Genomic DNA, 16,169 nt, shown 5'->3' on the forward strand with positions numbered 1-16,169 from the left:
TGCCTTTCAGTAAAATAAGTTAGCATGTATGGGAACAGGTGGTGACCCAGGGAGAAATGGTGTGTTCTGCCTGAGGCTGAAGGCGCCAGAGGCCCAGCGTGAGGGCTGTCTTACGCTTCTAGCAACAGAGCCACACCTGCCAGCACCCATTTAGCTGTCTTCTCTTTGCTCTTAAGCCTGAAGGTCCAGACATAGGTGGGGCCTCTGGTTTTGGTTTTGTACACAGGGCAAGCATAAGTGTGTTTTGTTTCTTGTCTGTCCATGGGTATGGCCTTGGCAAAGATGACTGGCATCATGGACGTCAGCTCCTTGAGGCGAGCTTCAGCAATGGCTCCCGACTGCATGTCCCATCTGGCACCTATGGAAAAAGTACAATGGTTGCAATTGTGGGGGCATGTTGGCACTGATGTTCTAACTTTGTCATGCAATAAACATTCTAGTTCTGTCATGTTTAGTTGGTGGCATCCTGACTGAGATTTGTCTGTCTTACTCACCCTATGCTTCACAGCCAGTTTTACGAAATCAGTTTCTAGAATAATTCAGACGTGTATTCAAGCAAACTAGTTTAGCCCACCCCCTTTTAAAAGGTATAATCACATTCTCTCTACCACATTTTTCTTTTACTTTTTTTTTCTTCATGGTACTGGGGATTGAACCCAGGGGATTCTACCTCTGAGCTACATTCCCAGCCCTATTTTTATTTTTTAGCTTGAAACAAGGTCTCACTAAGCTGCAGAGGGTCTGAGTTGCTTTCTCAGCCTCCCAAATACTGGGATTACAAGCATGAACGACCATGCCCGACTTGCATTTTACTTTCTTTCTTTTTTTTTTTTTTTTGGTGGTACTGGGGTTCCTGGAAGCCCTTCTACCTCCGGGCTACACTCCCAGACCTATTTTTACATTTTTTTTTTTTTTAATTTGGAAACAGGGTCTCCTAAGCCAACGCGCACGGCTGGCTTTGAACCTGCGCGATCCTCCTGTCTCTGCCTCCCAAGTGCGGGGATTACAAGCGTGCGCCACCACGCCCGGCCTATTTTTTTTTTTTTTTTTGGTGGTACTGGGGTTCCTGGAAGCCCTTCTACCTCTGGGCTACACTCCCAGACCTATTTTCTGTATTTTTGAAACAGGGTCTCTTAAACCAGCGCGGCTGGCCTCGATCCTCCTGCCTCTGCCTCCCAAGCGCAGGAATTACAAGCGTGCGCCACCACGCCCGGCCTGCATTTTACTTTCTAAGAACAAGTTCAGGTTACTTATTTCCATTGCCTGCCAAGCCTTTAAACATTTGAACTGTGAAACTTGCTTTAAGGTTAAAAAGCAAAAAGCAAAATCTTGGCAGAGACTAGAAGTCCTACAAAATAAACGCATGGCAAAATTTGGCAAATCTCACACCCTAGCTCCCATTTAGAGCTTTGGAGAAGTATGGTAGTTGCACCAATAACTTTGAGAAAGTAAAAGATTTTGAGTTGATTATATTGAAAAGAAAAATAATGTAAATTCAATGTTGGTCTCAAATTGTTCTGGGGTGTTCACACCAGACATATATACTCGCTCTTAAGTTCCAACCATAACCCCAGGTGCCTCAGTCTTGGCATTAAATGGTTTGAAGGAGAGAGGAAGACATGAAAGACATCAGCACCATCATGAAGTTACTGTGAGTGGGTGAATCCTGAGAAAGGCAATGGACACATGCCCACTTGAACCTGAGAGGGAAGGTTCCACACATGCAGTCCCTGGGTTGTCTCACCTTCCATGAGGAGCCCGTGGAGGTACGCGCCTTCCCTTGGGGGATGGCCATAGTCTTCCTTTGTTTTTTTTGTGACGTCAACAGTCAAGCACATTCTATCCAGTGGCCACTCATTTTTTCGAGCCATGGTCTGCATGATTGCTTTGGGGAAAAGAACAGGAATTGAATAGGATAAACAAGCTGTAGAGAGGTTTCCAGGAGCCACCAGCAGGCCAAGTTGATCTTTTTTTTTTGGTGGGGGGGCTACTGGGGATAGACTTCAGGGGTATTCTACCTCTGAGCTACACCCCCGAGTCCTTTTTATTTTTTATTTTGAAATATATTTAGGAGGCTACTCAGTCTCACTAAGTTGCTGAGGCTGGTCTCGAACCTGTGATCCTCCTGTCTCAGCCTCCTAAATGCTGGGATTACAGGTATGCGCTACCACGCCCACTTCCAAGGTGTTCTTGAGCACCATGGGGGGTTCCCGGTTCCTGGGCGTGTGGCTCCAGGGCACACTAAGGCCTGCCGGGACTCCTCTCACGCTGTCAGATTTCATGGGCACAACCATAGCCACTTGCTTCTGTGTTCTCCGGAGTAGAGTTGTGGTGACACAGACCACATGGCATTTTTCCAGTGCTCACCGGGCCCACCTCACTTATGGTGGACCCTGGGCCCCTCTGATTGCCTCCGGTTGCCACTGTCACTCCCGGTCCCTCTATGTAATGGCTGCTGCTTGGGAATTGGTGGGTGGGGCAGGGAGAATCCATCACAGGTCAAGCAAGGCAGGACCCCTGCTCAGCACGGGGCAGCCTGTCTCCACCCTTACCAGTTAGGAAGGACTGAGGATTGAAAAGGCCAGAAAGCCACACCACAGCTGGAAGGGCAAGGTCTTGTGTCCAGGTGTCCAGTTCTCGGCAGCGCAGGAGGAGGTCATTAAACCTGGTTAATGGAAGGCAGAAAGAAAGAAACTTGCCTTTTAGTAAAACAGATATCTTCCAATTCTGGGGGAAGGAACTGAGGTGGTGGTGGTGGTGGTATAGTACTGGAATTACAGGCCTGTTCCCAGCTCAGCTATTTTATTTAGATTCTCTTAGTGCTGTGTGGTGGCTGTATGTGTACAAAGGTCATCTCTGCATACAGTGAGCCATTTAGTACCAACACGAGACACAGGGTTGGTGGGAACACGGCAAAGAACACTCATGTCTGGGGCAGGGGCAAGGCTGAACTGGTTGTAAGACCAGGGTTCCCAGGGAAGGATAGACTGTGTGTGACAATATTTTCCCCACATGTGATAAAGGTTACTTAGGAAAACAATCTACCATCCCTGGCATGTTTGGTTCTAGAAACTGCTGATGAGCTGGGTGTGGTGGCGCATGCTGGTAATAGCATTCGGGAGGCTGAGACAGGAGGATCGCGGTTCACGGACAGCCTCAGCTACTTAGTGAGGCCCTCCGCCAACAGAAAAGGTAGCAAAGTTGCTCAATATGATGGGCACGAGCTGGCATGTGAGTAAAAAAATGAAGGTGACAATTTTTTTTCTTTTGCGGTACTGGGGATGGAACCCAGGGACATTCTCCCTCCCTCTGAGCTATACACCCAGCCCTATTTTTTATTCTTTTATTTTGAAACAGGGTCTCACTGAGTTGCAAAGGGCCTCAACTAAGTAGCTGAGGCTGTCTGCAAACCGTGATGTTCCTGTCTCAGCCTCCCTAGTGCTGGGATTGTAAGTGTGTGCCACCACACCTGTGGTAAATGACAATTTAAGAACAAATTCGCCAGGTGTGGTGGCGCACGCTTGTAATCCCCGTGCTTGGGAGGCGGAGACAGGAGGATCATGCAGGTTCGAAGCCAGCCGCGCTGGCTTAAGAGACCCTGTTTCAAAAATATAAAAAATTGGTCTGGGAGTGTAGCCCAGAGGTAGAAGGGCTTCCAGGAACCCCAGTACCACCACCAAAAAAAAAAAAAAAAAAGAACAAATTAATCACCTCCAATCAATGCTAGGAAACTATAGTTAGAACACTTAAGTTCTGAGAGAAGATAGAAGATAGTTACTGTCTCCTGGAATTCCACACAGAAGTGAACTCTGACTCAAGAATGGGAGGGCAATAAACCAAAACCAGACAAAGGATGTGCCTCCCCCACCCTGCGGCATGGCTTATACTGTGGTGGGGGGGAAAGGGGGCTTAGAACAAGATGCTAAAAACATTGATGAGAAGTTAATACTGTTAAAGCAAGAATAATTACTGGCCATAAGCAGCAAAAATACTGTTGTCTAAAATAAAATGAGGAGGAGGCTAATGTGCAGAGAGAGGTCAAAGGGCCCAAGAGAAAAGTGCTTACAACATCCTGCTAGATCAAGTATGTAGCTAACAGTGTAAAAAGTCTCCACTAAAATAACAGAAGTGCTACAGGGTTAAACAGAATGAAGAGAACTACTGGACTGATAATAGAGAAAAAGTGGAGGAAAGAAGCTAGAAAAATTTTAGAAATGCACAAAATAAGATGGAAATTATAACTAAATCATGGGATAGAACTAAATCCTCATTTCTTTATGTATAAAGTCTGATTTTGGTATCAATAGATTAGGAGTCCAGAGAAGGTCTGCTCACTTCTCCATGGTTGCTATTTGCCATCACCTGTGGGAGTCACATCACCCCGTCCCTATGTGCCCCCAGCCAACCCTGGGGTTCCCGAGAAGCAGTTCCAGCCTGCTTCATTTGGGATTTTAATGAGACCTTCCAAGTGGTGTTCTGCCCTGTGAAAGAATAATTCAGGAAAGTAGGGGCTAAAGAACTTTAGCACCCAGAGGCCAGGAATAAAAACCTCAGCTGGGTGTGGTGTAATCTACAGGTGCATGCCTCTAATCCTAGTACTTTGGAGGCTGAAACCAAAGGATCACAGGTTTGAGACCAGCCTTGGCAACTTGGAACCATGTTTCAAAACAAAAAACTAACAAGGGGAGTTAGTGGTGTAGCTCAGAGGCAGAATGTCCGTGAGTTCAATCCCCAATACCACTACAATAGAAAGCCTGGCAATTCCTGAATTTGCCAAGACCATGGAGCAGTTTGGGTAACACCCGCTTTCAGTGGTCTGAATTTCTGCCACTCAGCTATGTGGCACAGCTCTACAGTAATACCCCCACGTGAAGGCAGTCTTTAGTTTTCTGCATACCATGTTTGAAGTTTCAAAAGTCATCTGTGAAGTGGCATTTGTAGTCACTGGCTTGGAACACAAAAATACACAGTGACCAGAGGGCATACTCAAGTTATCTTCCGTGGTCATATAAAATTTTTAACAACTCCAGAGGGATTCCTATTGTCTGCGTTTTTCAGATGAACATTTTGTATGCAGGTATTATGTCTAAGAGCAAATACCTAATAAGTGAGGCAGAATTAGAATCTCACTCTGCCCTTCAGTTTGAACTGACTTTTGCCTTTGAAGCAGCATACCAAGGAAACTCAGGTTAAATTGGTGGTCGAGTTTATCCAGTTCCGGCCAAGTGCAGTTAAAGCTTGGTCTATCGGGTTCTTACAAGGGACAGTACAGAGTGCTCAGCCAGCACTGATGCTGGTAAGGACCAGTGCAGCCAGGCGGGTGGCTTACCACTGGGCCAGGCTGTAAGTGGATGGGTAAGCCAGTTTGCTCCAAGTGGCTGGAACTGTGTCGTAACTCAACGCAGACTGCTGGGCTTCCACATCAGGAGACAACGTTAGCTCCCCCTTGCATGGAGGAAAAAGACCAGAGTGAGTTTCTGCCACTGTGGTGAAGCCTGTGCTAGCCCCGCGTTAAACCTACCTTCAGACTAAGGTCTAATTGTTGAAGCGATGCCCGGATTTCACGAAGGAGAATATTCATCCTCTCACATTCTTGGAGGCAGACAAGAGCATATGGATTTCTATTTGCGTTTTTTTGCATTATTTCTGCTATGTTGAATTCTTCTGGGAGTTTCTCCAACATGTCATCCAGGACATTCTTAACCTTAAAGCATGAACATACACAAGGGTTCATCTCCTGTAGTTTGGTTTATGGTGACCACATATATCTCTGAAGTCCCAGGATGCAACCTGTGACTCTCAAAGATGCCCAGGTGGGCAGAGTGGCACTGCCAACTGCTTGAGTGCTTCCATGTAAATATACCTCCCTTCTTTAGGTCCTGAAGTGCAGTGAGGGAGGAGGTGTCTGTTTATGTGCAGTTTATTTACTGTTAGCAGGAGTTTAAGAATCATCAGCTTCGTTCCACTTGTATGTAAAGATTTGACTTGAGGAAGTAGAACATCATGCGGGCACTATATAATCTACTAATTTAAAAAAATCTTTGAAAAGTTGCATATGTCAAAGAGATACTTTAAGCACAAGCTAATTCTAGTAATAGTGATGCTGCCTGTCTGGTGAGCATACCCCAAAATTCTTGGAGCAGTTTAGATGAACATTTTTAACAAGAAAGCCTCTATTTTCTATAATTATTGCCCTGAAGAAATGAAAGATTCATATGCTTAAGATGTAAAAACATAGGTAGTACTTATGTGCGTATTTATTCTATCTTGCAGCTTCACGGAGCTGAGAAAACCAATAAATATATAAAAAGGACAAATGACTGAAAAATACCGCCTGTCCTTAGCCTCAGGCCGCTTTCTTTCTCTCCTTGAGTTCTTCGATTACTGCTTAATGGTTTGGACATCCTTCCTGCAAGCTGCCTCTATTATTCTGGCAGGTAATTTGTCAGAGCCCAAAGCTGTCAGCTCATTTTCAGCAGGGGCTGATCATTTGAAATACAGTGTAGCAGTGGAGTGGCTTTTGGAATCAGCCAGAATCAGTTTTCCCTTATTGGCCCTTTCTAGCAGCCTGGCTGTGGCTGATTTCTGAAGTGAAGATCCTGGCACATGGAGCACTGTGAGTTAAATAGTGTATTTGAGCCGGGTGTGGTGGCGCACGCTTGTAATCCCCGCGCTTGGGAGGCAGAGACAGGAGGATCATGCAGGTTCGACGAAGCCAGCCACTCGCATTGGCTTAGGAGACCCTGTTTCCAAATAAAAATGTAAAAGTAGGTCTGGGAGTGCAGCCCGGAGGTAGACGGGCTTCCAGGAACCCCAGTACCACCAAAAATAAATAAATAAATAAAAATTAAAAATAGCGTATTTGTAGGTTACTTTTCATTAAAAAATCATGTATGGTAGCTGGGCGTGGTGGCACATGGTTGTAATCCCCGTGCTTGGGAGGCAGAGACAGGAGGATCGCGCAGGTTCGAAGCCAGCCATGCTGGCTTAAGAGACCCTATTTCCAAATAAAAATATAAACTAGGTCTGGGAGTGTAGCCCGGAGGTAGAAGGGCTTCCAGGAACCCCAGTACCACCAAAATAATAATAATAAAAATAAAAATCATGTATGTTACTTTGATATTATGTGCCTAACTTATACTAAACACCTAATATCTTTTGCTCAAACGTATCGGTCACCTGGGCTCTTGAAGCACCTTTACCTTCTGTGCTCTACATTTTCCCATTTAATGACCACCTTTCTTGTGGGAAAGATAGAAATGCAAAAACCAAATAGAGATGCCCAGCATCCACCTCTCTGCTTCTATGAATGCTATAGCTCTTTCCCAAATGGATGAACTTTCCTTGTTCATTTTTTTAAAAAATATAACTTAAGCTGGGCATGGTGGCACACGCTTGTAATCCTAGTACTTGGGAAGCTGAGACAGGAGATTCTCAGGTTTGAAGTCAGCCTCCACAGCTTAGTAAGCTCTCAGCAACTTAGTGAGACTATTTCTAAGTAAAATTTAAAGATAGGTCTGGAGGTGTAGCCTGGAGGTAAAATGCCCCTGGTTCCACCCCCAGTACTACATACACAAAAAAAGTGTAACTTTATAGAAAAGATGCTAGTATGTAGGGCAAAACACACTGACAAATCCTGTTTCTAAATTAAGTGCTCCAACTGAATGACCTTATTTCAAGAAGCAACCTAAAAAGTTCAAGAAATAATATAGATTGTCCCTAGGACCTCTATATAAATAGATCTGATGTTTATCAAGTTCCACTCGAACAACCTGAAACCTGACCAAAGTCTAATTAATCATTTTGAGAGAAATGCTAATTTATGGAAGGAAAATCAATTACTCAGATTTTAAATTTGAGAAAGAACATTCTAATATAAAGGTTAAATTATCACTTCTTACCTCATCATTCCAAGGTAATAAGAGTCTTAAAAAATGATCATGCCAGAGCCAGATGTGTGGCGCACGCTTGTAATCCCAGCATTTGGGAGTCTGAGACAGGAGGATCAAGGTTCCCAGACAGCCTCAGCTACTTAGGCCCTCTGCAACTCAGTGAGACACTGTTTCAAAATAAAGAATAAAAAATAGGGCTGGGAGGTGTAGCTTGGAGATAGAATGCCTCTGGGTTCTATCCCCAGTATCGCACACACATACCCCCCCCAAAAAAAATGCCAATTTCCCAAGACAATGTGAAAAACTAATAAAGTAATAGAGTAAAAAAAACCACTAGGAGAGTGAAAGGCAGGCCACGGACATGAAGTAACGGCAATTCATATATCTAAGAACACATCCGTAATGAAGAGCTCTTGCAGACTCATGAGAAAAAAAGACTGACAATTAAAAATAGGGCAGGCAGCAAGTGCCTCCCATGACAGTATATCCAATGGCTGTAAGCACATGAAGGGAGCTCAGCATTGTCCTCAATGAGGAGAGCAAAGTAGAAACCGCATTATCCTAAGGGAATCTCAAGGTAGATTAATGGAGCCCTTGCTTACCCTGGTGGGAGTGGACTGGGAGGTGGAGTCGAGCTAAATATTATACCCTGCAACCTGGCACTCCACTGCTGGGTATAGGAAAATGAGTGTCAGGAACAGACACCTTTGAAAGTTACATTTGTTGGCAGAAGAGCATATCTCACAGGTGTGGTGTTAAGAGTGAAAAACTAGAGACATTCATCCACAGTAGAATGAGTAAAGAATTCTATGTTCCTATCATTGGATCCTCACTAAAAATGAACCACTGTTACATGATCAACATGGATGAACCTCATGAATGCAGTGTGTAGTCAAAGGAGCTTGAGATACATGGAGTCATACGGTGTACATTCATTTCTTTGAAGTTCAAAAATAAAGTATGTGATAACAGGCGAGGCTATTGATTACATCTGGTGGGTAGAAAGGTGCACCGGATGGGAAAGGGCATGAGTACTTTCTGGACTGTTGAACATGTTAGTTACGTGAACATATAGTTAGAGAGACATGTAAAATTCACTGAGTTGTACTCTTAAGATCAGTATACTTCAGTGTAAGTTACATTTAATTTTTTAAAAAAGGAAAGACCCTCTACCTTTTCTTCTGTAGACGGCCCCAGTTCCTCACTGATAAGTGCATTCCTGGGCTGCATCTCCAGCAAGGTTCTGAAGAGAGTGTTGGACGTCACCGTCAGGAATTCAATTTCGGCATTTGGGTGAAGGCCGTACAGTGCCGGGCTCTCTGGAGGCAGCATCTCCTCTATGTACTGGTGGTAGCCTGTGTAATCTAGGTAGGGTGGGGCCGCAAATCCTGGCGCCAGCATAAGTTCATCTTCAATCTGACCACAAAGGAAATGCCAGTTATTCCAAGCTAGGTGGGCATTAATCTTCACTTCCTGTACACTCTTGAGAACGCTTTGGGAAGATCACTGTGCCATGCAAGACAAGTGGAAGGCTTCTAAGATAATACACACCAATCATTCTGCTCTGTTTATGGCACCGAGCCAACCTCAGAAGGATTCCGAGGGACACACCTGGTTCCTGTTCCTGAGAAGAATTAGTCTGCAGTGTGCGCCGGGCACCACGACACACGCACTAAGGGAAGGGCGAGCGCTGCATCACCATCCATCAGTCATTGCCACACCCTGCGCTCACCAACTCACAAGCATGCCCATTTCCCAGGGAGTGCACACTAAGTCAGGCGTGTGCTCCTCCCTAGGATCCTGAGCTCTCAGGGCAAATTGTGTTCATCTCAAGATCCACGGGCCTTGGGCCAGTTGTGGCCATTTACTCGTATACAGTTGCAGGTGAACTCAGTGCTGTGATAAATGGACTTTATCGTGCCGTCTACTTCACTAGGGTAGGGAGGGTAGACATTCTAGATATAGTAATATTTATGGGGGGGGGGTTTAACTGTGAATTGAACTCAGAGGCATTCTACCTTTGAGCTATACCCTTAGTCCTTTTTACCTTTTTTTGAAACAGGTCTTGTTTTGAAGCATGGTCTCATTAAGTTGCTGAGTCTTAAGTTGCTGAGGCCCACTTCAAACCTGTGATCCTCCTGTTTCAGCCTCCCAGATATTAGGGTCACAGGTGTGTGCCACCAAGCCCAGCTTTGTAGGGACTTTTTTTATTTGGGGGGGGACTGGGGGTGGAACCCAGGGGCTTTTCTACCTCCGGGCTATGCTTCCAGACCTATTTTATACTTTATTTGGAAACAGGGTCTCACTAAGTTGCAGAGAGCCTCACTCAGTAGCTGAGGCTGGCTTTGAACCTGTGCAGTCCTCCTGTGTCAGCCTCCCAAGTGCTGGGATTACAAGTGTGCACCACCATGCCTGACTTATAGCGATGTTTTGAACAGAGGCAATGTGGGCAAGCAGTACCAACCCTTCAAAACATTAGAATGTAGAACTTCAAAATCTAACCACAGAATGTCTGGCTCTGAGCCTTGGTCCAGCCATAATCATGAAGTCGGTAAAGGCATGTAATTTTTTAGGTAACTGTGTATAATCTCAGGTTCTCCTGCTGATAATTCTCAGTTCAAAGAGGCCATTAACACTTCTGTTAATTTTTCCAGTTTCTTGTGCCCTATGTTCTGTTTATCTCTTTATATATCACTCAAGTATGCGGGGGAATACTACTGTCTAATACAGCTTTTCCTGCCTAGATTTTCTAAGTCACTTACTGGAAGTGAGGTTTGTCTCTTACTGTGTGCACTGCACCATGCCCCCTCACTAGGTGCTGAGGACAGAACAGTGTTCATTAATTCACTCATAACGTGTCTATGACCTGAGAAATAAGAAACCATGAAGCACAAAAGCTTCAAGTGCTCTAGTTTTCTAGCACTCAGAGTCCATGCGTTTTCCCACATGGTCCTGGGTGAACAGTGGTCGCTTGTTCTTCTCCTCTCAAATCTGCAAACTTGGGTTGCTGAGAGCACCTCTGACAGCTGTTTCTGGCTCCTCTCATCCACTGAGCAGATGGCCCTTCTGGATTCAAGTTGTGCTTGAGCCAGGTGTGGTGGCGCTCGCTTGTAATCCCAGTACTTGGGAGGCTGAGACAGGAGGATTGCGGATCACGGATGGCCTCAGCTATTTAGGGAGGCCTTCTGCAACTCAGGGAGACCTTGTTTCAAAATAAAGAATAAAAAATAGGGCTGAGTGTATAGCTCAGAGGTAGAATGCCCCTGGGTTCTATCCCCAGTACTGGAAAAGGAAGGAAGGAAGGAAGGAAGGAAGGAAGGAAGGAAGGAAGGAAGGAAGGAAGGAAGACCATGCTTGCCCTCCTGTGTCTTGTTTACCAATGTATGGATTCCAAAACCTCTAAGATACCCCCCAAGTCCTCGGTGACATTCCTTTTAAAACATTTTTCTACCATGAGACTAAAAGGGGAGCTTAAGCCAAAATGCCTTTTTACTGTAATATAGCCTGGCCATCTGTCTTTTATTTCACAATCTACTCCCAATATTAAAAAAAAAAAGTTACAGCAGATGGAAGAGGGTCCTCTGACTGCCCAAAAGGTTCTCCTAAAGGCAGCCTTTAAGGTCTTCAACAACAGAAAGGAGGAATAGCAAAATAAAAAAGAAATGCACTTGTGCCTAAAATATCAGGTGCTTACCTCCGCAGTTCAGAGACCAGAGAGGCCTTCCTCAGACAGGTCTCCCTTGGGTGACTGCTTCTGTGAGAAGCTTTCCGCAGACAGCCCCCCTCCCGTAACTGTTTCCATTGTGGCAGAGGCAGACATTGGGCTAAGGAATGCTCTAATCAATGCCCTAATCCACAGCCACCAAAAGGGCTTTGTCCAACGTGTGGACAAGGGAACCACTGGATGTGGGAATGCCGTCAAGGAGGACACCCTTCTTGCTCCAGGACATCCCATGCTCAGGCCTCCAGGCTACCTCCTCAGGAGCTCTCTTCTCTAATAGCCTTGTCAGCTGCTGACTGGCATGGCCCAGCGGCAAGCACTCCCGTAGCTGGCGAGCACATGGAACCCCAGGTAAACGGGACAGTGTCTGGTATGATCGCCTCCTTTCTTCTAGGTACTGGGGTGAGTTTATCTGTTTTAACAAAATCCTCTGGAGCTTTGCTTCCTTCCTCCATCTGTTTTTTGGAGTAAAAGGAATCCCAGAAAACCCCAAGAGGACTCTATTTTGCTGTTCTAGAAAGACCTCCCTTCTCCATGCCTTAATGTCCTACACCCCTTATGGGCAGAGACTTACTTCACAAATTGGGTGCATCCAAATGACTTAAGAGCTTTACAGAAAGCCAACCTTATCTTATTTGACACTTATCTACCCCACTACAATAAGTGGGAGACCACATTCCCAAAACATCCATGCCCAAGTAAGCCCTGGAAATATGGGGCACAAAATACTCCCAAATAGCCATCTACCACACCTATAAAAATCTTGTTGAAAGATTCTTCTCACTCCATTACCATTCCCCAATACCCATTAAGCCCAGTCAGTCTTCAAGGGCCCCAGTCTATTATTTTCTGGCTTCTATCAGCCTATCTCCTAAGGCCTTTTGATTCTCCCCATAATACCCCTATTTTTCCTGTCAAAAACCTGATGCTCCTTTAGTGCAGGACTTCTGATGTATAAATGGAGCCATAATCCCCACCCACCTGGTAGTGCCTAACTGATATACTGTCTTATCCCTCATCTCTCCATCTTTTTCTTTGTATTAGACTTAAAGGATGTCTTCTTTGCCATTCCTCTTCACCCTCCTCACAACAATTATTCAGTTACCTAGAAAGATTCCAACACCTGACATGCCCAGCAACTTACCTGGATGGTCCTCCCTCAAGGCTTCTGCAACAGTCCCCATTTTGTTAGCCAGGCCCTTCAATCAGACCTGAAAAGACTTAACGTAACCCCCAGCATTGTTTTCCACTATGTCAATGATCTATTGCTCTGTAGTCCACCTCAGCAAGACTACATAGCTCATACTGTCCTATTACTCAATTTCTAGGCCATCTGTGAGTATCGGGCTTCACACACACACACACACACACACACACACGTGATCACTCAAAGGGCATCATATATTTGCTTAATAACCACCCCTACAACAAAGAAGATCCCTTTGTCTCAGAAAAAGGGCCATTGTCCCTGTTCCTTTTCCTTACATAAAACAGGCTCTTCTCTTTTTCCTGGGCTGTACTGTGTACTTCAGATCCTGGGTATGCAACCCTAATACCCAAACTCCTCTACAAAGCCACAAAAGAAACCCTTACTGACCTAATTCTCCCTGACCCTGACCTACCCAGAGCCTTTAACCATTTAAAGCAGGCCCTGAGCCAAGCACTCACCTTGGGGCTGTCAAATACACATAAACCATTTTTTCTATATCAGCATAGCATAAAAAAAAAAAAACAGGCTTTAGGTCTCCTGGCCAAATCAGCTGGGGACTAGGTAGTACCTGCTGCTTAACTATGAAAACAATTAGACTCCATATATCAGGGATGAGCACTCTGTCTAAAGGTTTGCCACCTTCCTAAAATGGGAGGCCATCAAACTCACCTTCCATCACCCTCTTCTGGTGCTGTCCTCTCACAATTTACCTGATATGCTTAGTCACAAAGCTCTAAACACTGTTTCAGATTCCTGCCTACAAAGTCTCCACTCAACTCTCCTTCATCCTGAAATTTTATTTGCAAGATGCTACCCTTTAGCCCTGAAACAGCCAAAGAAAATGACCAATATAACTGTTCAGAGGTTATTGACTTTTCCTTAACCACCTTTCACCATATAACTACCACCCATATTCTGGGGTAACCTGACTGGTTTGTTGACAGGAACACATCAAGGGACTCCCCCTGTAACTGCTGAATATGCCCTAACTGAAGGATATCATGACCATGATCAATGTCATCCACCTAGGAGGATAAGTGAGGCTTCCTCCTTATCCCCTCACATCACGTCCCAATAAGCCGAGCTCATAGGCCTGTTAAGCTCACCTTAGTAAAAAAAAAAATCTTTAATTAGTATATATTGATCCAAAATATGCCTATAGTATCCAATGCCCAAATTTGGAGGAAGCAAGGTCTTTAATTGCTAAAGGAAGGCCTATACAAAATCACAAATTAGTTGATCACCTTCTCCAAGCAGCTCTCTTACCAAAGGCAGCAGTGGTTATAGATTCTAAGGGAAACCAAAAAGATGAAGGTATATCTCCCCAAGTAATCAAGAAGTAGACAAGTTAGCAAGGTTAGCTGCTAAAGCTGAGTATATTCCCCACTACCTATTTCCACTGATCCCAACTCCAAATCCTATCCCAATTAAGTATTCCCCAGAGCAGGAGAGCCAACTGAAGGCTCTAGGAGCCCACCTCCTATTGGTATCTATAGAGGAAGCTAATTCTTCCAGACCATTCCCAAGATTGCTTCTTCACCAATTTATATAACCTTTTCCATATTGTCTCTTATTCTATCCAAAGATTATCAGAACCCCATTTTTACCTCACACCTGAAATAAAACATCAGATAAAAGAGATTTATAAATGACTATAGTATTTATCAACAATCCTCAATCTCCTCTAACCTAAGAACTCCACCCTTTCCCCACTCACCCAGGGTCACCATCTGGGAGGACTGACAACTAGACTTCACCCACATGCCCCCAGTATGAAAATTAAAATAGCTTTTAGTCTTTTTTTTTTTCCTACCTCTGAGCTACACTCCAAGACCTATATTTTTTTTATTTTTGGAACAGGGTCTCACTGAGTTACAAAGGACCTCACTAAGTAGCTGAGGCTATCCACAAACCACGATTCTCTTGTCTCAGCCTCCAGAATTCTGGGATTACAAGCGTGCGCCACCATGCCTGACTATCTTTTCATCTTAGTGGACACCTTTGTGGGGTTGGGTCGAGGCCTTTCCAACTACCGACAAAAGAGCCCAGCTGTTACTCATCATCTTACCTCTATTATTTCCTGATTTGGCATACCCAGTTCATCCAGTTCAATAATGGACCTGAGTTTACCTCAGAATCACCAATGATTGGTTAAAACTCTGGGGATAACTTGGAATTTCCACATCCCTTATAAACCCCAGTCATCAGGAAAGGTTGAAAGAATGATATAACATTAAAAAACACCCTAACCAAGCTCACACTGACTAGATCACCCTCCTTTCCTTGGCCCTTCTAAAACTAAGAACACTTCCCTGAGAACCCCTAATGGTAGCCCTTTTGAAATAATACATGGGAGGCCTGTTGTTCCTTTTGCCTTCAACCCACCCAGGTTTCCCCTTCCACACCTCCACCCTTGCTCAGTCCCTTCCTCTACTCTCTTTGTTCTACATTATGGAAACATGGAGATTCCGATCTTTCCTCACCTCCCCCTTCACCCACTCTTCCTTAAAACCAGGGAACTGGGTATATCTCCAAACTTCACCCAAGCCACTTTGCTCAAAATGGGAATGGGCCCACCAAATTATCTTGACCACCTCAACAGCAGTAAAATTAAAGGGACTCCCCTTTTGGTATCATTTATCCACTCTCAAACAAGCAAGACTACCAGATCCATCAGAAGTAGATTCTTTAAAACAAGGTACCTTATATATAAACCCCTAGGCTCCCCTTTTCTCTACTAAACTCCATACTGCCTCACCCTCTTCCTCTTCTCCAGGGTTCTTGCCAATAAAAATTATAAAACATCCGGGAAAAGGGATACCATCTTATTCCCATACCAGAAGAAAACAGATTGGAGCAGATGATTCGCCCTAACACATGTCCCCTTCCCAATAAGAATTCCACAGGTTTCTCTTAGACTTCATTCAAGACCTCACCTCGTTTCCTTGTGGCCCTCAACACTCCTGAACATATTCTTCATGCACTCCATAAGGAGTGGCTCCAGGGCACAGTCCAAGCTTATACCCCACCCAGATTTTATTCTTTTCACTCTGCCTTGCTTTTTTTCTGCCCTCCACTCCCTGTTCATATTTCCTATATCAGCTAACACAGCAGCAATTCTCTCTTAGCTTTGGGTTAGAGCCTTTTAATCCTTTTATTTTTTGGAGCCAAAACTGCCTTCACACCTCTTTCTGGAACCAAGCATATACAGGTGGACCCACTATACCTGCAAGGTGATTTAATTGATCATTCATAGAATCAAATTTCTTTCTTTCTTTTCTTTTCTTTCTTTCTTTCTTTCTTTCTTTCTTTCTTTCTTTCTTTCTTTCTTTCTCTCTCTCTTCCT

At 44.5% G+C, this 16,169-nt stretch overlaps 1 protein-coding gene across 2 annotated transcripts in view; it reads right to left on the reverse strand.

Moving 5' to 3' along the window:
• Window positions 1-52: 52 nt before the first annotated feature.
• DNAH11 (dynein axonemal heavy chain 11) overlaps window positions 53-16,169 on the reverse strand; it is a gene marked incomplete at its 5' end in the record, with an annotated part of 386,720 nt that continues 370,603 nt past the window's right edge. For both annotated transcript variants that reach the window (XM_080701838.1, XM_080701837.1), the window contains 6 exons: window positions 53-358; window positions 1,745-1,885; window positions 2,553-2,665; window positions 5,330-5,445; window positions 5,522-5,704; window positions 9,066-9,308. In XM_080701838.1, coding sequence (XP_080557964.1) covers window positions 111-358; window positions 1,745-1,885; window positions 2,553-2,665; window positions 5,330-5,445; window positions 5,522-5,704; window positions 9,066-9,308 — 1,044 coding nt within the window. In that variant the 3' untranslated portion in view covers window positions 53-110. The remainder of the gene's footprint in view (window positions 359-1,744; window positions 1,886-2,552; window positions 2,666-5,329; window positions 5,446-5,521; window positions 5,705-9,065; window positions 9,309-16,169) is intronic.

The sequence above is a fragment of the Muscardinus avellanarius genome (assembly GCF_963383645.1).
Source record: "Muscardinus avellanarius genome assembly, chromosome: 9".
Classification (NCBI taxonomy): domain Eukaryota; kingdom Metazoa; phylum Chordata; class Mammalia; order Rodentia; family Gliridae; genus Muscardinus; species Muscardinus avellanarius.